The following is an 18,874-nucleotide window of genomic DNA, read 5'->3' as shown; positions in this document are numbered from 1 at the left end:
ATTGTCTAAGCTCATGCAATGCCCTTGCATGTGGGCAAGGGGAGACACACTCGCCAATGCAATTTCAGCCATTTATTGAACAAATAAAAATATAAAATGAAAACACTAGCAAAAAGCTACATTATGCCAAAATGCACGTTCAGAAACTTAAATGAAGACTAAGCACCACCTTCCCGGTGTCCCTCACTCGGCCACTCCCCTTAAAGGCAAACATTCAACACCATAGCACAATTGTTTAAATGGTTTCATACAATGGAGTGCGATTGTTCTTTGTTAAAAACATGACCAAAAAAAAGGTTATTTACGGGCTTCGATTGATTTATGGCATTTCAGTTCGTCTCAATGGGGAATACCGATTTGAAAACCTTTTTTTTGACTCACGGTGTTGCTCAGTAGCTAGCTGTGCCATGTGAAGAAATATATTTCGATTCAGTACATGAGGTCGGCGGCGCCACCGCTCGGGTCCGAGTCTTTCCCCCACAACATGGAGAAGTTCATCCCCGCCAGTCGAATCACCGCCACGTTGAGCGCGTGCAGGAAGAAGACGACGAGGAGGCTCCAGAAGCAGACGTCAAAGCGCTCGCCGTGCGTCTGGAACACGAAGGTCACTTCCTCGAAGTTGGCGATGCGCTCCGACAGACGCTCAATCTTCACCTCGGACGCGAACAGAACCACAACCAGGAAGCTGCACACACCTGCCAGGAGGCAGAGTCAGGATATGATCAACAGTTATTTCTGAAAAGTATTTATCGACGACAAATCATGCATTTTAATGTTGCCGAGTGTCAACTGTCAAGTTTGTCTTTTAAGGATGTCTGGAAAGCGCCTAAAATGTCCACTTCAAACGAACATTGCAGACTTCCTGAGTTGTTGAAAAAACTATTTAAAAAATGTATTTAAACAATTAAGTGTTACATTGTTATTGTGTTTTTTTAACATTGAAAAAATAACGCTATATTATAACACCTTGACTAGGAATCAAATCAACACCAATCCAATATTTTATAACCTTGCATATTTATTCTCACTCAGTGTAATCAACGGTTTGGATGAAAACAGAGCTGACATCCTGGCAGCAATCGATAGAAGACACACAAAGCTCTTCTTCCACAGCTCTCATTCTTTCTGTTTTTAGTTTTTACAGCAGTCAGGCTATTGCTTTAGCCGCTTCGGGTCCGGTAAAAGTAAATCCAAATGAAAGATAACTTTCGTTGTATTGGCTCGCGCCGGAAATGTCGCTTGTCTCGAAGCATAAGGCGATTAGCTAGCTGCTGCTGCTCCCTGCCGGTATGGAAGAGTACTACAGGCACTAGACCGCACAGACATACATATTGGATCATTTCCTGCTCTAAATTGTCCCGGGGTGGGTGTGTGAGCACGAATGGCTGTTCGTCTCTGTGTGCGCTGCGATTGCACTGGCAACCGATTCAGGGTGTTACCGTCTACTGCCCGAAGGCGTCGGGGGAGAGGCTCCAGCATGCCCGTGACCCTCATGAGCAGAGGCGGATTAGAAAATGGGAGCATAATACCGATTGAAGAATCACAAAGGTGTGCTACACACCCGAAGCCACTTGATGGCAATGTTCACCTAATCAACTTGAATGCTTTGAACAACAGTCCTGCTTAATAATCATTTTAATTGCTCACAGCAGATGGACGTCCACAAGTAAAGTCCCAGAGGGCCGTGCAGCGTCTCGTAAGGACGTCCAAAGGCGTTGAAGAAGAAGAAGCCGCTTGACACGGACGAGAAGACGATCAATGCGCTGCAGAAGAAGATGATGGTCACGTGGAGACCTGCTGGGATGGCGCCCATCAACTCTGAAAAGACTGCCGCACCCACAAAAAACAAAACAAAACAAAGATCCAACTTGACACACGCGACGGGGACATTTCATTAAAGACAATTAAAAGACAGAGCGAGAACATTTCAACGGTGAGGACAACATCGAAGACACACAGACACGAGGTTGGCAACGTGTGGAGGCCGGCGATGTTGCAGTGAAGCGGCGAGGCAGAAACAATGACAGGTCATTGAGAACTTGTTAGCGCTGGATCACCGCTCTCATATAACGTGAGACAATAAACTTGTCCGACTGTCCACTCGTGGCCACAAGTTGTTCTCCTGCCAATTGTGCAGACAAAATGCCAAGCTTCCTCGAAACTAAGCAAAGACTTTTACAGATAAAAAGAATGACGTTGAATTTCACAGACTTCCTACACTGTGTCACATATATCAAGTCGTGTACATGTGACCAAAACATATGGAAGCGATATTCACGTCTTCAGTGTCAACAAGTTTTTAAATAATTGAAGGAAGCCGCTGCTGTTTTTTATTATTGATGAGGTGAAACGTTAGCATGTTCCTGTTTATTACTGAAATACAGGCATGTGGAAACACCGTGTGGCCTCTATGCATACATAGATGCAATATATGTCCGGGACCATCACAATATATCAAAATGTAGAAAACAAACTGGGTTTCAGCGGTTCAAGTGAAAGAGTAAAACTCAAATTATACTATAGATTCACTGCACACAGGGGAATATAATTTCTTGTGGTTTGATGATTATTGCTTAGCTACAGCGAATGAATACCTAGGTTACTACCCCATATATTAGACATAGACATTAGTTATATATAAGTAAACTATATATATATATACTGTATATATTTTTAATTGTTGGTAGCAATTGGCCTCCTGCAAAGTAGATGTGTTTATGAGTCATTACAGAACTGGCGGATAATTGAAGCACCACTACGAGAACTTGTAATTTTTGGGTATGTTTTCCAGAAAAGCGGGTAACAAACCCTCATACAATGAAACTAACGATCACATTTTTAGGAGTTATTTAAACTTTAGTTTTACAGTAATATCAGTGACAAGGTTGCACATCAATGCTAATGAATTTTTGCTCAAGAGGACTTGCTAGCCGTGTGAGCTGTATATGCTAACTGGTCTAGAACAGGGGTGTCAAACTCATTTTTGTTGTGGGCCACATTTGAGTTACCGTTTCCCTTGGAGGGCCGTGTTGACTGAAACCATATAAAGAAGTCAAGAATAACGGTTGATTCATCTATTGTTTAAGTGACTGTAATGAGGGGTTTGGTCACAAGAAAATGCTTATAGCATCACTCTTTATTAGAAATGAGAATTTGAAATTTTGGTACAGACTTTATCAAGCATCATGAGAGCTGACTTCTTTGATTTGCTTTCGCCGGCCACATCAAATGATGTGGCGGGCCAGATCTGGCCCCCGGGCCTTGAGTTTGACACCTGTGGTCTAGAAGAAACTTAGCTAGGCACTATAAATAAAATAACCCCAATAATAAAATGTATTTTCCTGATCATAAGCAAATATTTTATATATAAAATGAAAACAAATATGGATGTGTGAGTGTGTGTGTATATATACTGTATATATACACACACACATCCATATTTGTTTTCATTTTCAAAATTAGTTATGGATCACTTTTACTTAAGTTACAATTTGTCTGGGGACAACTCATTTGCATGGATTACTTGAAATTTCAGGGGGTGTAGTGGGGGTGGGGTGGGGTGGTCAAAATTGTCTTCCATGTTCTGCTGTTATCCACAAGCAATATTATACAAGGGGAAAAAAATGTTACTTGAGAATCGTGAGGTCCTGCCGCCCAAGCCGCAGGTCTTGACCCTCTCTCCGTGGAAGAGTCCGTAGGCGAGACGTCCCACGAACTTGTCGAGCTCGCTCCCGGTGGCGTTGACGAGCTCCGCTCCGGTTCTGCACAGGACGAAGCCGTCCAGCCAGCGAGGAAGTCCAGCGCAGACGGCGGCCGCCAGCGCGCAGCACGCCGCCAGCGCGCCTCCGAAGCTCAGCAGCAGACGCTTGTGTCGCCGCGCCGCAGTCATGGCCGGCCTGCCCTCCATTACCACCCCCCCGCCCCGTCTCCATGGCGACCGCGCCGCGCCTGACTAGGGGCGGAGCCGGAGAATGTGGCCGGGGTGACCCAAGAGGTCAGACAGTGTGGATACCCGCTAATCAAAAAAATTTTTTTGGTTTGTTTGTTTGTTTTAATTCGGTTTTGAGGTTGGGAGTTCAAATCTGAGCTCCAAACTTCTGGTACGGAGTTGGGAAATCTCCCCATGCTTTTGTTTAGTGTACTTTGGCTTCCTGTCATATGCATGTTAGGTTAATTGGTGACTCTAAATCAGTCGTTGTTCACCTTTTTGGGACTGAACCCTTCAAAATTGAAAACCAAAAACATGGCTCAATGAAAATTGACTGCAAACAAATGTGCCTGTTACTGCTGCCTTTCACCTTGGAATGTGCCACTCTGCATTTTCCTTTCTTTCTTTTCATGTCTACCATTCACAAAAAAGATTGACACTCGGATTTGATGACACCAAGACGCTAAGGCTGAATTCATTATCTTTTAAAAGTAATGATGCTGCATTGTCTTTTGTTAAGCACAGGTGTCATTTTGGGTTGTTTTTTTTCAGGAAATGATGAAATGATCGGAACAGCCTACAAGCCAGAAGGCCGAAAACTGTCTAGTACTAACGCAAGGCAACGCCGGGAATAGAAACAACAGGGCGTCCATAAACATTGTGACGTGAATCTAACCAATATGGAGGAGCGCAGTGAGTTCAACGATTGCCCACACTTTGGTTTCTATGGCAACAGCTTGCCCATATTTGGTGGTTACATAGCAGCCTATCAAGAAGTAGCGTGGACGCTTTTACCATCGTTTGGCCTATTGCTGGAAGCATTTTGAAATCGCTCCTCCGACCCCTCTCCTATTCGGACGCGCCCTCTGAACTCACAGCGCGCCCAAATTAACATTGTAGCGCCCCCAACAACTCAGTAATTAGCAAAAACTTGCATTCCTGTTCTTGTAATTAAAAGTCATACTGAAACGTCGAAAATACCGCCATCGCTCGGTCACCGTACGCACATCCACAAGCACAACCCATATATTTGTCGCAGCCCACAAGATCGGGCTCAGCTGAGCGTGGCGTTGCGGTCCACCTTCTCCATCGTGGTCCTGATCCAGCTCAGGAAGTTTCCCAGGCGTGTGAAGACGCCATATTTGCCTTTGGCGGCGCAGCGCTCGCCCCAGCTAACCACGCCAGTTAGGAACCAGGTTCCCCGGTAGTTGACTACGAAGGGCCCGCCGCTGTCCCCGCTGCACGCGTCCATGGGGGCATCTACGTAGCCTGCGCAGAACATGTTGTCTGTGATTACCTGTAAGGGGGAAGGGAGGGAGGACGGGGGGGAGGGGGGTGTTACAGGCTATCCGCATGCTGCTCCTAATTCTTGCATGACGCAAGAGCTCACCTGCTCTGTCGACCCCGCGCAGGCACGCTGGCTGACCACCGGGAGCGCCACCTTCCTGAGGAATCGTGAGGACCGGCGCAGATAATGGGTGGCCCCCCATCCTGTCACCAGCCCCCGGTTGTCCTCCTGGAGCAGACGCATAAAGCACATCCAGTCTCCTATTTATAGGTTTACAATCAAAACGTTCGCTGAGACATTCAGAAAAACCTTTGGTTTTCCAAAAATTGGTTAGTTACATGTTCATTTTTCACATTCATGTATCTCTATTCATGAACTCTTTCTGTTTTGTGTTTTTTTCTCAAATGAGCTGTCCCACCCGTCGTCCGTTGGAAAAAGAATCAAACGTGGCCCTTGAGCCACCAACTGGCTCCCCGTAAAAGAATTATGCGCTAAAGATGGGGTAAGGTTAAGCATCTCGATGTGCGGCCACCTTCAGCAGGTATTTGGACAGGTGGGGGTCGGGCAAGCAGGCAGGGATGGCGCTGGGCCCCCTGACCACAGGCCGGGCCAGGTAGACCAGAGCCACGTCGCTGTCCATGGTGAAATCGTGGTAGTGGGGATGAGGCAGAACTCGCTCAACCGTTATGTTCTGCTCGCCGGGATCGCAACGCTGCTTGTCGTAGTCTCCTTCGGGTGCAACACACACAACGCGCTGAGATTGAATATACAGTACAGCAGCTAACCTGTAGCCAACACACAAGTCAGTTATAACTAGCCTGTGTGTAGTGTATCCTAAATATACAGCAGCTAACCTGTGGCGAACATTCTTGGAACAAATTATAGCTGATCCATGGCTGATAAATATCCAGAGGTGTCAAATCCAAGTCTAGAAAGAAAAAGCTTCCAGGAGCTGGCTTTTTACTTTCTGGACATGAATTTGACACCTCCGTAAAGTATCCTGGATTTAGCTAAGCCAGCTAGCTAGCTAGCTAGGCTCGTGTAAATTTCCCACAGTGCATTTCTGGTCGCCATTTTGGTCAAGCCTTGTAGGCGAGTTCTTGTTGGCTGTAATGGTCGGTTAGGAAGGAAAGGTTTCTTTCGACTCCCAAAACTCATTACAAATACTGGCGATTTGATGTCCACCCAGAACAAAAGCACGATAATCTGATTGCTACCTGGAATAGGAATGAAGCAGAACAATCCACCAAACCGTCGCTCACACTTAGCCTAAATGTACAGCACTGGAGGTAGCCCATGCTAACAACACCGAAGACATGTGGAGTCCATCTTGGCAGCCTGATGTGTTTTGCTCGTGTTGATGCAAAGATTAGCGTGAGGGTGCCGCGTGACCTATGGTGACATGATGAGCGGTCTGCTGGAAGCAGTGCGCGGCCGAGATCACCCAGCGATCCGACACCAGAGTTCCTCCGCAGAATCCATAACCGTCGGCGCGACGGATGAGAACCTGAAGGCGGCACAGGCGGGAGTAAGTCACATACTCAAACTCAGAAGTCATTCTCAAGTTTTAACTTGGAAGTATGAGGCAAGTCCTAATTCAGTCCGGCATAAATCAAGGAATCGGAATCGTTATTTGGTTGAAGCAAGTAAAGAAACGGAATGCTTTCAATGCAGCAAAGTGAAAACTTCTCATTTCCGGAAACCAAAAGCTTGCCATTCCTGAAACAGAACTCTTTTGCATCCCCTTTAATCCCGAAAACTGGTCTCTTTCCCTCTGGGAAACAAACTCTTTCCATTGTGGGAACGCAACCCTCGCCCATTCGGACACCTGACCTCTTCTCACCCACTAAACGGAACTCTTCTGATCCAAACCAAATTCCTCCCGCGGGGGAAACTGAAGTCTTCCTTTCCTGGAAATAGAAGGCTTTCTATCCGCACCTGCCAGGGACTTCCTCCAAGTCTCTCCAAGTCTCCTCCCACAATGCGAGGATTGAGGGACTCTCCGGTATGTTGTGAATTGTTGAAACGGATGTCGCGGCCACCATCCAAGATGTCTTCCGTGTTCCCGGTGACGTTGCCGTTCTGCAAGATGGCGTCCATTTCCTCAGTGAAATTGGCGTCATCCAAGAGGAAGTCCGTTTCTGCCGTGAAGTTGGCGTCATCCGAGAGGTTCCAGAGGGCACGACCCCGCTCCAACACTGCCGCCTGCTGGATGCCGCAGGGAAAGGCCACTGAGCGCATGCAAAGACAAACCATACTTTTATTGTGCGCGTGCTTATGCGCACGAGCGTGTGTGTGCGCATGCGTTTGTGTGTGTGTGTGTGTGTTTCCAGAGGTGGGCATTCCATCAGAACCATCAACCAACAGAAAACATGCCAACAACAGATTGTTATTATTATTTTTTTTAATTCCACACGCTGATGTGTTTCTGTGTCTCTGTGCGTGTGTGCCCGAGTGTTGGTCACAGCAAGTGTTGGTCACTGATGTGGGTGGTACCTGTCTTGGAGCAACTGCGTCCATCAGACTCCAGCTTGAAGCCTTCAGCACATCCACACTGAACAGCAGTGCCCCCTGGCAGGTCCGTGCAGTACTGCAGGCAGCCGCCGTTTCTATAGACGCACGATGACACCTCTGCGGGCACACAATCACCACACACTTTGACACTTTCAGACCGATACACACGCAGTTTTACATCTGCGTGCGTGCACACACACACACACACACACACACTGCAATACTAATACACATTTACACGTTTATACACTATGGATGGGACTCAATTGCTCGTTATGATCTGCAAGGGAAATACGCCCTTGTGAATAGTGTTGCTTTTTTCTTCTCAGTTTTGCGATTCACTTTGCATCGACTCAATTGATTGAATCTGGTTGCCGTGGAGTAAGTACACTTAACATTGTTCAATTTTATGATTGCATTTATTCCAATTAAAAGAATGTTAAATAATAAATGGTACTTGCTCAGGGGTCAAGAGACGATGGAACCATTTTCCCTGTCTCCGAAACACAGCAAATAAATGACCACCGGGTGATGGCCGGGTCGACAAGCTTTGCAAAAAAGTTTTTGTTCAATACCATGTATTTGGTTACCATCCAAGCCCTTGTCTATTCACAAACATGCACGTACACACACGCACACACACTGGTGTTAGTGGAAAGAGCCGAGTAGGCGAGGCGAGCGGTCGCCGTGGTTACCCAAGTGGCAGGTGCTGCCATGATATCGGGGCGGGCAGAGGCAGAGGAAATCGCCGCGCTCCAGCATGCACTTCCCACCATTCACGCAGGGATTGCTGGCGCACGGACTCAAGTCTGCGGAAGCACAACTTCCCGTTTACTGTGGCGGAACCTCATTACTTCCTGGTCATGTCATCGCTTCCTGCTTCGTGATGGACTCACTCGTGTACCGGAACCAGAACTCGAGCTGGGGAGTGACAGCAGACTATAGCAGCATATCATGGCAGGACCCCCGAGAGAGGAAAGCAAGTCTCACCGTCTTCTCCCGCGACTGGAAGATCTCGGCGGCCTCCTCCTGGGAGCAACGTTCCTCGTAGCATTCGCGCTCCAGGTCACCAGGAAACATCTCTTCCAGCAACATGGCATTTGCTCGCCGCCTCCTTGCGGCGGCGGTCGAGCGCAGGATCTGCTCGGCAGAGTTGCGCTGCAGGAACACCGCGGCGGCAGACGTTGGCGGTGGGATCGGTGGTGGGATCGGCGTCGGGATCGGCGGCCGGCCGGCAGTGGTCGAGCGAGCCTCGCCTCTGCTCTCCACCAGGGCGGCGCTGAGTAGCAGTAGTGAGATCGTCGTGGCGACAGATGTCAACATGTCTGCAAAGAAGTGAGGTCACCTGGCTGGTCGTTAGGTTAAGTCGAAAGAAAGGATGGAGCAATATGTAGGCTGTTTGAAAAGAAGGAAGCAAAGGTGGCTGTCTTGGTTGTGGGAGTGAAATCGAAAATGATGATTAAAACGTCATTTAAACGCATCCAGGAAATGAAATCAGGAACATTTGTGCTAATAAATGTATAGCCAGCCATTCAGACCGGCAATGGAAAAAGGCTCCATCCACTCTGAGCCTCCGCTTCATCCTTGGTACCTCTAATGTCTGGTCCGCAGAGCAGATTGTGAGCGTGAATGGTTGTTCGTCTGTGTCTGCTCTGCGATTGTCACGATCTACAATTCCACGAGATGGACGCCCGTGCCTCAAGGCCTCTTTTGTGCCGTCTGGAGGGAATCAAGGCTTGGATGGCACTAAACGTATTGAACAAGACCAAAGTTTGCCAACCACACGTGAGAACTAGCGCCCACGACGTACAAGTGTTGCGTTCAACATCATATTTGTTCGGTCAAACCACACATCTAAGGTAAGGAAGTCAGTAAATGTGGCACACTCTGAGTACCATATTTCTACGTTACAAAACGGTTAAAATGGGTATAAAAAAATGACAACTGCAGACCTACCTGGTGTATTCGCAGAAGGACGGACATTGATTGACATTTGGTGTTACTTTGGAGCTAAAACGGCAGTTGGTTAATCGTTAGCTAGAACTCAAACATCGATGTGCGCCGTACGTGACGTCATCGGCACGACATATTTTGGAGACAAATCACTTCTTTAAAACGTGTATGTCAACTTTAACCCGTTTTGATATTTGACAATTAAAAATAAAACATCCCAAATGTCATTCTTTCACCCTGAAAGTTGAAAACTAAGCGAACCAAAACACCCCAAATTCAAATAGTAAAACAAAATGCCGATTTCCGATGTAAAAGTAGCACGCACAGACACGACATTTTCGCCTTTGAACTAAGCCGGCTTTATTGCGACACATGAAATATCTGCGAACACAGGAAGCTGCAACGTTAGAAAAATAAATAAAAGCTAGAATCATCTTTTCACGCTCCACGCATGTAAACATTCACTTTGGATTTGTCACCATCACCGCAGCCACTTCCAGCTTTGCCGTTGGATTCTTTAGAGTACGCCATGAAACGGAACCGCAAGTGACATCACGACAGGCGGGGTGGAGCTAGACAGCGCGGCGAATCAAGTGGTTTTTTTCGGGCTCCAGGAAGTCATCCAGCAGCGCGTCCGTCACCTTCCGAAGCTCCGCCTCCAAACCAGACGCGACGCTGCAATCCAGTCGATAGGAAGCAATGAATTTTTCGAAATTCGAGAAAGCAGCTATGATTTAAGAGGTACCAACTTATTCAAAAAACTCAAAACAAGAACAAACATCAAGCAAAGAAGTGTATCTATCAAAGGTGTTAATCTGTGGAATAATCTCGAAACGGACCTGAAAATGAGTAAATCGCTTGCTGAGTTCAAAAACAAATTCAAAAAAATAGTACAAACAACCTACATCAATCAGAGTTAAAATGATAAATTCAAAACATTAAATATAATGATAAATCAGAACTAAATTGATAAATAGAGAAAGGTATAAAAATATCCATTATGAATACAAGAGAAAATTGACACAAGAGTGTCAGGGTGTGAAAGTATATAATCCCGATACAAACCAAAAGTTGTAAAAATATTACGGTTAAGGGTAAAGTATGAGCCTTAATGGAGACTTCTTTCTTCTTACTTTTTTCTTTTCTGATTGATATAAAAATGATTTATTAGATATAATCACATAACGGGGTAGGACTAGATAAGTTTTTTACTTCTTCCTACTCCCTTGAACATAATAACTGTGTTGAATGAAGATTGATTTCTTTCTTTTTAGTTTTTTTTATCTACCTTATTTTCTGTCAAATTATTACTGTATATATGTTTTATGTTCAATAAACAAACAAACAAATGTCACACGTCTTACTGTTCCCTCATTATTATTCGAAGATTATTTTACTTTATTCGAGCAGAGAGCTCATTTTCAAACTGTACATAAAGTTACGGTAGCTAACTTTTTTTTTATGCCGTATTTTGTTTTCATTATTTTAGGTGCTGTTAAGTTTTACAGCCTTCAACTTTCTTCACTGGTGTTTAGTTGTCTTTTTTTTTTTAATCACTAAACAATACCAAATAAATTACAATAATTTGTACTTCGGGGGACAAAGGTTGCTGTAAAAATGTATGAGAACCTCTGATCCAGGAGATGTGTTTTGTTGACAACTTAACGAACTCAAAAAAAAACAAAAACATATGAGAATGGTGTCACCTGGTTCCGGGCGCGGTGCACAATTCAGTGTAAATTTTGATTTTGGGTTCGGTGCCGCTCGTCCTCAGCGTGGCCACGACGCAGTTCTCCAGTGTGAAGGTGATCATGTGACCACTCCTGCTCATGGGAAGTACCTGAGCCGGCAAACCAAGGACAAAGCTTAGTGGCAGGTGGGATGGGAGAAGGAAGGAAAAAATAAAGGGAATGGGGCGGGAGCGGGGGGGCAAACAAAGGAAGGAGAGGGAAGGAAATGGGAGAAAATGGAAGGAGGGAGAAGGAATGAAGGCAAAGAAGGAAAACCGAGGAAGGAATGAAGGAAGAAAAAAGGAGAGAAGGAAGGAGACGCAAGGAAAAGAATGAAGGAAGAGAAGAAGCAGAAGAAAAGGGGAAAGAAAAAGGAGGATGAGGACGACGAACAAGAAGGATGCAAGAATAGAAGTCAGGAGAAGCAAAGAAAGAGGTGGAGACAAATCAGAAGGAAGGAAAAGGGAGGAGAAGAAACAAAAACGAAGAAGTATGACGAATGACGGAAAAGGGAGACGGAGGGAGCAATGAGTAATGGAAAAGGAAAAACGAGAAGGAAGGAAGGAGAAGAAGGAAGGACAGAAGGAAGAATGAAAGACTTCAAGAAGGAGAAGGAGAAAGGCGGGAAAAGAAAGGAGGAGGAGCCAAAGAAGGAAGGACGGAAGGGTTAGGAGGGAAATGGAACAAAAAGCAGGCGGAGTCAGGAGACGTGTTACCGAGCGACTGTCCGCCTGGCTACTGTCGAATCCCCTGTTGACGTCTCTCACGTGGACGACGCGTACCCCGCCGCACGTGGCGGGGTACGAGCCGCCGCCGCCAAAGTCTCTGAGGCGAGCAAAAATGCGGCCAATGGTGACGCCATCGTTGCAGATGACGTACGATGTCCGCGACATGTGATAGCCGTACCTGCGCACAGCAAGTTCACAGGTGGGAGGGGCTGCGTCGCAGACGAAGATGTGCAAGAATTGCAAAATGCGCGTCACTCAAGAGCTCGATGGGGGGGGGGGGGTTACACAAGAATTCCCCCCGGGTTTATCGAGAGCCAGCCTGGAAATGGCTTGACGCAAAACAAATGTGTCCCCACAGGAAATAGATTTGCGTTGCACACAACGTTGAGGTCTGTTGAACAGGAAGCTGACGTGTCACCTAAGAAATAGGAAGTTGATGTGCAGCGCGCAAAAAAAACGTCGATGCGCATCGCTCAGAACGTCCGTGTCCCGGGAAGTGGTCGTGTCAAACAGGAAGTTGATGCGGGTCGAAACGTGTCCTTACATTTGGTAGATGTTACGCAGCTGCTGCTGGAGGCTGAGCTTCCTGTCACGGAGGTACGCCGCCATCTCGGCCACCACCGCGGCCGTGCTCACGCCGTCCTTCTCGGGAATCCGACTGCCGCACAGGAAACCTGCGTGCGCGCGCACGCAGGTTTGTCAGGGATCACGCGGAGTGACGGCGGCAACGACGCGGCGCTGGCAAATACCGATGGATTCTTCGAAGGCAAACAAGACGGTCTTTCCCTCCGCTGCGAGCGCCTGAATTCTGTTCCCGATCCACTTGAAGCCGGGAAGTGTTTCCTGTTGACGAGAAAGTGGTGACTTCATTACTTTCCATCTGTCCGCTGTTACTCTTATGTTTCGATATAGCACCGACTTTACGAAGCTTTGTGAAGCACTTTTTAAATCCTCTCCATGGGGCTCTTGGTTTTAAAATATACTTTATTTGTCCCACACTGGGGAAATTTACAGTCAGAGTTCAGAAAGGAAACCAGAAGGTAGGGAGAGGAGGGGGAAAAAAAAAAAAAAAGTTTAGTGCGGGGGTCGGCAACACGCGGCTCCAGAGCCGCGTTCGGCTCTTTAGCGACATCTAGTGGCTCCCTGGAGCTTTATAAAAAAAATTTGAAAATGGAAAAAGATTTTGATAGTAGGCTAATATAGCTCAAATAGCTATAGATACACGTTGCAGCGCCGAAAAAGTAAACGTACACTTTATTTATGCTTTTAACAGTCTGGACAAACACAAACACGTCTGCGTCCAACTCCGTGCCTTCCCTCTTCCCGTTCGACTGGAGAGGCGTTCAAAGACAGCCTCCGAAAAACGGAAATCCATGATCATTTCAACTGATGATCACTTCAAAGCGAAAATAATGCACCAAAGCAAAAAAAAAATCAAGCAAGGAAATCACAAAATAAAATTTATGGGGGCATTTGTGAACACACAACAAAGAAATGAATAACAAACAATTCTGAGACAGTCCAGTCTCCTACTTACACACAGCATGTGTTTCCTTCATTGTCAGTTTTATAAAAGGCTTTTATTTTTTTGCGGCTCCAGACAGATTTGTTTTTTGGGTTTTTTTTTATCCTATGTGGCTCTTTCAACATTTTGGGTTGCTGACCCCTGGTTTAGTGCAATGGAAATGTGTTGAGATTCCACTGCATCTTTGAACCAAGAGTGCCATCTAGAGGAGTCAAAAATGATCACGAGTGCTTCATGAAGCTTCGCTTGTTTTCGAAACACATACCGTGTGAAGACACGGTCGCGTCAGCCTCACCTCCACATGAAATCCTTCCTGCCGGGCCATCGAGTGGAGGATCCTGGAAGAGACGGCGGTGGTGAGCATGTAGACACGCCGCAGGTCGGCGCCGTCGCCAGCCGTGCTCTTCCACGATGACAACATCCACCACGCCAGCAAGGCCGCCAGCTCGTTTCCCGAGAACACCTTCCACTCGCCGCCGTCGTCGCTCAGCTCCGCCACCGCCAGACGGTCGGCGTCCGGATCGGTCGCCAGGACCACGGCGGCGTTCTCCCGCTCGGCCAGACGAAAAGACAGCTCCTGGAAATGTCAAGTCGGGAAGAAGAAGAAGAAGAAGAAGAAGAAGAAGAGGAAGAGGAAGAAGAAGAAAATGGCGTCGTACCAGGACAGAGTGGCCCTCTTCGGGGTTGGGAACGCGCACAGTCGGGAACTGAGGGTCAGGGTCTTTCTGCTCGGGGACGGGAATGGGCAGCGATTCAAACCCGAAGGTGGCGAAAGCTCGTTGGATGAAGTCGTGAGCAACGCCGTGGAAAGACGAGTGCACGAACTTGAGCTGGCATCTCGAATTGGCCTCCCTGCACACACGCACGCGACACTTGACCGCGCCGCCGCCCATCAGCTGTAAATGTTGCCGTTCATCACGAGGACGCCAAATGAGCCGTTCCCACGACAACCAGGCGGCTGCAAGTGGGATGTTGTCACGGCAACAACTTGAAAGCTACCGTTTGCAGTGCCGCAGTCAATTTGTCCGTGGCAACGACACCACCTGCGCGATTTACAGAACTGCTGTTTCCATGACGACACAACCAGCCGTAAATGTGCTGTTGCCATGGCTACGGCGGTAAATGGGTTTCCGAGGCGACAAGCGCAGCTCTGCGTATGAGCTCGCCACGTGAATGTGCTGTTACCATGGCAACTCTGCCCCCCCCCCCAAAATATCGTTACTCCACGACGACCGTCTCACCTGTGCCGGCAGAGGCCGGCGACGGCACGCATGAAGGCGGCGTCGACGTGCCTCAGCGGGTCGCTCCTCAGCGGGCTGCGCTGCGCCAGCCTGACGTCCCAGCAGGCGGCGCTCCAGGGCTCCTGATGCTCCTTCGCGCTCGCCATGATGGCAGCGTCGTGCGGCGACGTCACCTGAGCGCCGTCGCGCCAGTACACCTTGTAGCCGTTATCCTCTTTGGGATTGTGAGACGCCGTGATCATCACGCCCGCCGCCGCGCCCAGTTCCTTGACGGCGAAGGGCTGCAAGACACAAGACGGCGTCATGGCGCGCGGGGCGGCAATCTCGCCGGGCGGAAGCGACGTCGCGTCCGCTCACCACGTACGGCGTCGGCACGTAGCTGGAGAAGAGATGCACGCTGACCTCTCTGCTCAGCATCACGGCCGCCGTCAGTGACGCCAGCCTGCAAACGTCACGCGCGCGCGCGCCGACACTGCGACGTTAGAACGGCGACACGTGTGGCTGTGCGTGTGTGGTTTCTATGGCAACACATTGCCGGCAACGTAGAATACAACACGGCAGCAAAACTAAATGTGCCGTTTCCACGGTGACCGTCCGCGCGAACGGATTGCTTCCACAGCAACACGCAGCAGGAAAACATCCCATCCTCCTTCCACGGCAAGTTGGCAACATCAGTAAACGTGCCGTTTCCATGGCCACACGCGCAATTGTAACTACACCGTTACCATGGTGACAGACAGTGCGAAATGTCATCTCGATACCAACACGCCACGGGGCAACCGATGGGGCGGGAAGATTGCCGTTTCCATGGCAACAACTGTAAAGTGGCTGTTTCCACGGCAATAACAGTCAATACAATGTTTTGAAAGCAACATCTAAAATAAAAAAGCAAACAGCACAGCGGCAAAGATGCCGTTGCTACGGCAACAACAGGAAACAGGACGCTTCCGTGGCAACCCACGCCGCAGCTTGACTTACCACTGACTGCTGCAGCCGCTCTCTGGCTGCCCCCTGGTGTCAAAGCCCACCACTACGCCTCTGCGGGCCGCATCTGGAATACACTTGAGCAGGTAGGCGCACAACCCCTGCAACACAGACACAAATATTTTTTTTTTAAAAACACACATACACATAAACACAACACTGACCTGCGTGGACTGGATGACGGTGAGGTCGTTGATGCGGCTAAACCCTGCACCCATTGGCGCTCTCAGACCGGCGGTGCCAAAAGTCAACGCGGAGCAGAACCGGCGCTGCAGCTCGGACACGCTCGCCGACCCGAGCAAGGCGACCGCCTGCGCCCGAGTCCGCTCGTTCTGAAAAACCACGCACAGCCACGCAAATACGGTGTTTACTGCGTGGAATCGCTGCGCTTGGAAACACCGTGCAAAGTGTGTGCTCATGTTCACTTTGACCCTCTGTGTGTAAACCTGTGTGTGTGTGTGTGTACATTTAGGGTCTCCCCTGCTTTTGTCACTTAAATCAGATCGAAACGCGGCACTTCGTAACAAGTATGTTGAAAAAAATATATTTAAAGACAAAATGGTACACAGAAGACCCAAATTTAATTTTCTTTAAGTTCAGGGTTCTTTTTGAGATGTTTTTAAAATATTTTTGTTGAGTTTGAACTACACAGCACTGACCATGACACTTTTAAAATCTTGCACATGAGTATCTTTTTTAAACTAAAACTAATTCTGAAACTAACTGAAATAAATAAATGCAACTCTAAATAAAATAAAACCTAAACATAATGAAAAATCCAAAATGATTATCACCCCGAGTTGAGCCAAACACAGCCAGGTATCGGATTTAACAAATATAATCTCAAAAAGTTGATGGTTGAGCTGGACGATTATGTGTGCATTTGCTGTTTTTTTTTTTAACATGACACATTTTAAAATAAATTGACTGTTTTAAAAAAAAAATGCGTCTGGGTGTCCGTGTGGTCAGACTCAGTTTGTGCGTGTGCGTGTGTGTGCGCGCGCACAACAGTAACCGTGTATGGTCATGTAAACCACGCGCGTGACTGTGTGATTAAATTCACCGCGGGCATGGATGTGTGAAGGAGTGGTTCTTGAGTGTACGTTTGCGGTTCTGTTCCCCAAGTGACGGTGTACGCGTGTTGGGAGTCATATGCGCGTGTGGTGTCAAATGATGTCCAAGTGAGGCGAGCGGCTGACATTTGCACCAAAGGTTATCAGAGTTCATGACCTTTTGCTATGAGGCGAGGAGATGAAAGCTGCTTGAATTGGATTTTCCGGGCACTTTCCAGAAGGTTCGTGTGCTCAGAGGACAAATCCGAAATGTTCCGCAAAGAAGCTCTGCCGCAGGACACCTTCAGACTGTCCGTTCTTAAATCGCTATCGCAAACGTTCATTTGTCGTTTGCTTCAGAATTGACGCGCAGGTTTTTTTTTTTAAATCAACGTCAATAAAATAATCTGACGTTTTTATTGATCTCGTTCAAGTAAACGGTCCGACTTGACGGTTTTGTCCACAGACGCTTTTGGTTTTCGAGGACTGAGCGCGTGACAGCTTGCTCCTCGCCTTTATTTTTTGTCAACAATCCAGCACACGTGACTCGCGAAGCTTGTCGGTCAGGTCAAAGGAACGCTCAATCAAAGTGACTGGCAGCACCGCTGTGATTGACGGGCGGGGCCGATGTTGTTTTGAGTTCAAGGCTCACCTTGTCCCAGCGCATCCAGCGCCGCAGCGCCTCGTCCACCTTCTCATCCCCGCTGCTCGGCGGCCTCTGCTCGGCCTCCACGGCTCTGCCGTCCCGCTCAGCGTCGCCCATGCCGACCCGAGACTGGCGAGCTAAGTGCCATCGTGACGACGTTACCCTGCTGTTGCTAAAGCTATTGCTAAGTATGATGCTAAACTGATCAGCGGCGTCAACGAAAAAACAAAACCAAAAAAAACAAAAGTTGGGCAGTCAAGTCCCTGCAAGTTAACGCTGCTTCCGTCCATCTTTCAAAATAAAATGTGTGGCCTTCACAGTAAGAGGAAAAACAAATACGTTTGGCATTGTTTTAATCATGTCAAAATGTCAGGAAATGCCTGCAGTTTTAAATGTGTAATAAGTACCGTAATGGTAACGCCAGTCTCACAGTACAGAGGTCATGGGTTCGATTCCCTCTCTGGCTCTGAGTTTGCATGTTCTCCCTGTTCCTGCGTGGATTTTTCTCCATGTACACTCTGATTTCCACCCACATTCTAAAAACATGCATGGCAGGCTGACTGAATACTCTAAATTGTCCCCAAGTGTGAGTGTGAGCGCGGATGGTTGTTGGTCTATGTGTGCCCTGAAGTTGGCTGGCAACCGGTTCAGGGCGTGCCCCTGCCTAGTGCGATGGATGGATAATGGGCACTGGCGGCTCGACGCAGTTTTACTAAGGGTGGCGAGGGGGTGGCAGGAGGTTCAATTGGGAGCACGGAGGTTCTAACCCCCCCACCCCCACTCTACCCCGCCATACACTCACTTACACAAATGTACAAACACACATGCACAGGTTTGGCTTTCATTTTCTGGCACGAGCTGATGAGCCCTAACCTCGTCTGCGTAGACTACGCAATAACAATTCTCAACTCGGCCCACCACAAACAATTTTCCGAGTGGACTAGCCAGCCAAAGTCGTCATGAGTCGACTAATTGGATTCAAGTGCTATGAAAGTATTCATAGTTGCCATCCACAGTCGGGGCGGCGGGGGGTCATGGCCACGTCGTGTCCTCCGCACGCCGAGGAAAGGTGGGACAAGCGAAATCAAAGAAAAGCTATTTCAGGGGGGGCTCAGCAATTACGATGGTATATAAAAGCATGACTTTTCCTACTGCTCAAGTTAGATTTTGTATCGAGACAACAGTAATTTACACAACACTGTTTTTGTATGTTGTGCACGGATTATTACAACTTTTATTGGGATGTCATGTCCTCCAGTTCTGGAATGACCCATCTAGAAATTCT

The 18,874-nt window shown here is 47.8% G+C and overlaps 3 protein-coding genes and 1 long non-coding RNA gene across 6 annotated transcripts; 1 reads left to right on the top strand and 3 right to left on the bottom strand.

The window, feature by feature from the left end:
* Positions 1–57: 57 nt before the first annotated feature.
* On the bottom strand, positions 58–4,703 carry clrn1 (clarin 1). The gene is made up of 3 exons (XM_086113047.1): positions 3,631–4,703; positions 1,648–1,827; positions 58–695 (listed from the first exon to the last, which is right to left on the bottom strand). Exons 1-3 carry the CDS (start codon positions 3,905–3,907, stop codon positions 430–432), a joined length of 723 nt encoding a protein of 240 aa, XP_085969173.1. The 5' UTR covers positions 3,908–4,703; the 3' UTR covers positions 58–429.
* LOC147210583 (uncharacterized) lies at positions 689–2,398 on the top strand. The gene is made up of 2 exons (XR_015101139.1): positions 689–1,548; positions 1,650–2,398. It is a non-coding gene; the product is annotated as an uncharacterized LOC147210583 (long non-coding RNA).
* A 156-nt stretch (positions 4,704–4,859) lies between the features above and the next one.
* Positions 4,860–9,908, bottom strand: LOC147210581 (coagulation factor X). 2 transcript variants are annotated; one of them, XM_086112983.1, is made up of 11 exons: positions 9,687–9,908; positions 9,322–9,476; positions 8,721–9,055; positions 8,627–8,651; positions 8,426–8,539; positions 7,713–7,847; positions 7,155–7,447; positions 6,609–6,723; positions 5,749–5,945; positions 5,319–5,444; positions 4,860–5,225 (listed from the first exon to the last, which is right to left on the bottom strand). In XM_086112983.1, the coding sequence occupies exons 3-11, from the start codon at positions 9,051–9,053 to the stop codon at positions 4,983–4,985; spliced, it is 1,581 nt and encodes a 526-aa protein (XP_085969109.1). In that variant the 5' UTR covers positions 9,054–9,055; positions 9,322–9,476; positions 9,687–9,908; the 3' UTR covers positions 4,860–4,982. The 2 variants fall into 2 exon arrangements, with proteins under 2 accessions (XP_085969109.1, XP_085969101.1); XM_086112975.1 differs by lacking the exon at positions 9,322–9,476.
* Positions 9,909–10,018: 110 nt separating this feature from the next.
* Positions 10,019–18,874, bottom strand: pgm2l1 (phosphoglucomutase 2-like 1). 2 transcript variants are annotated; one of them, XM_086112929.1, is made up of 12 exons: positions 17,596–18,874; positions 16,056–16,223; positions 15,886–15,992; positions 15,265–15,349; positions 14,908–15,188; positions 14,326–14,518; positions 13,962–14,243; positions 12,891–12,984; positions 12,686–12,815; positions 12,130–12,319; positions 11,390–11,523; positions 10,019–10,358 (listed from the first exon to the last, which is right to left on the bottom strand). In XM_086112929.1, exons 1-12 carry the CDS (start codon positions 17,704–17,706, stop codon positions 10,256–10,258), a joined length of 1,878 nt encoding a protein of 625 aa, XP_085969055.1. In that variant the 5' UTR covers positions 17,707–18,874; the 3' UTR covers positions 10,019–10,255. The 2 variants fall into 2 exon arrangements, with proteins under 2 accessions (XP_085969055.1, XP_085969064.1); XM_086112938.1 differs by lacking the exon at positions 16,056–16,223.

The sequence above is a fragment of the Hippocampus guttulatus genome, chromosome 1 (assembly GCF_054856545.1).
Source record: "Hippocampus guttulatus isolate MCC_2025c chromosome 1, RoL_Hgut_1.0, whole genome shotgun sequence".
In the NCBI taxonomy this organism is placed as follows: Eukaryota; Metazoa; Chordata; class Actinopteri; order Syngnathiformes; family Syngnathidae; genus Hippocampus; species Hippocampus guttulatus.
This window is presented reverse-complemented; position numbering and strand designations above follow the sequence as displayed.

What these genes read in the sequence shown, in the direction of transcription:
- clrn1 (XM_086113047.1), bottom strand. Translation starts at nt 3,907, where the DNA reads ATGGAGGGCAGGCCGGCCATGACTGCGGCGCGGCGACACAAGCGTCTG. An exon ending in CAGGACCTCACGATTCTCAA is followed by an intron (nt 1,828 to 3,630) that starts GTAACATTTTTT and finishes TGGGTGCGGCAG; the next exon opens with TCTTTTCAGAGTTGATGGGC. An exon ending in CTTGTGGACGTCCATCTGCT is followed by an intron (nt 696 to 1,647) that starts GTGAGCAATTAA and finishes GCCTCCTGGCAG; the next exon opens with GTGTGTGCAGCTTCCTGGTT.
- LOC147210581 (XM_086112975.1), bottom strand. Translation starts at nt 9,723, where the DNA reads ATGTCAATCAATGTCCGTCCTTCTGCGAATACACCAG. An exon ending in ACGCAGTTGCTCCAAGACAG is followed by an intron (nt 7,448 to 7,712) that starts GTACCACCCACA and finishes GCATGCGCTCAG; the next exon opens with TGGCCTTTCCCTGCGGCATC. An exon ending in CGCTCATCATGTCACCATAG is followed by an intron (nt 5,946 to 6,608) that starts GTCACGCGGCAC and finishes TTGCACCCGAAG; the next exon opens with GAGACTACGACAAGCAGCGT.
- pgm2l1 (XM_086112929.1), bottom strand. Translation starts at nt 17,706, where the DNA reads ATGGGCGACGCTGAGCGGGACGGCAGAGCCGTGGAGGCCGAGCAGAGG. An exon ending in CCGTCATCCAGTCCACGCAG is followed by an intron (nt 15,993 to 16,055) that starts GTCAGTGTTGTG and finishes TCTGTGTTGCAG; the next exon opens with GGGTTGTGCGCCTACCTGCT. An exon ending in AGGAAGGATTTCATGTGGAG is followed by an intron (nt 12,985 to 13,961) that starts GTGAGGCTGACG and finishes TCTCGTCAACAG; the next exon opens with GAAACACTTCCCGGCTTCAA.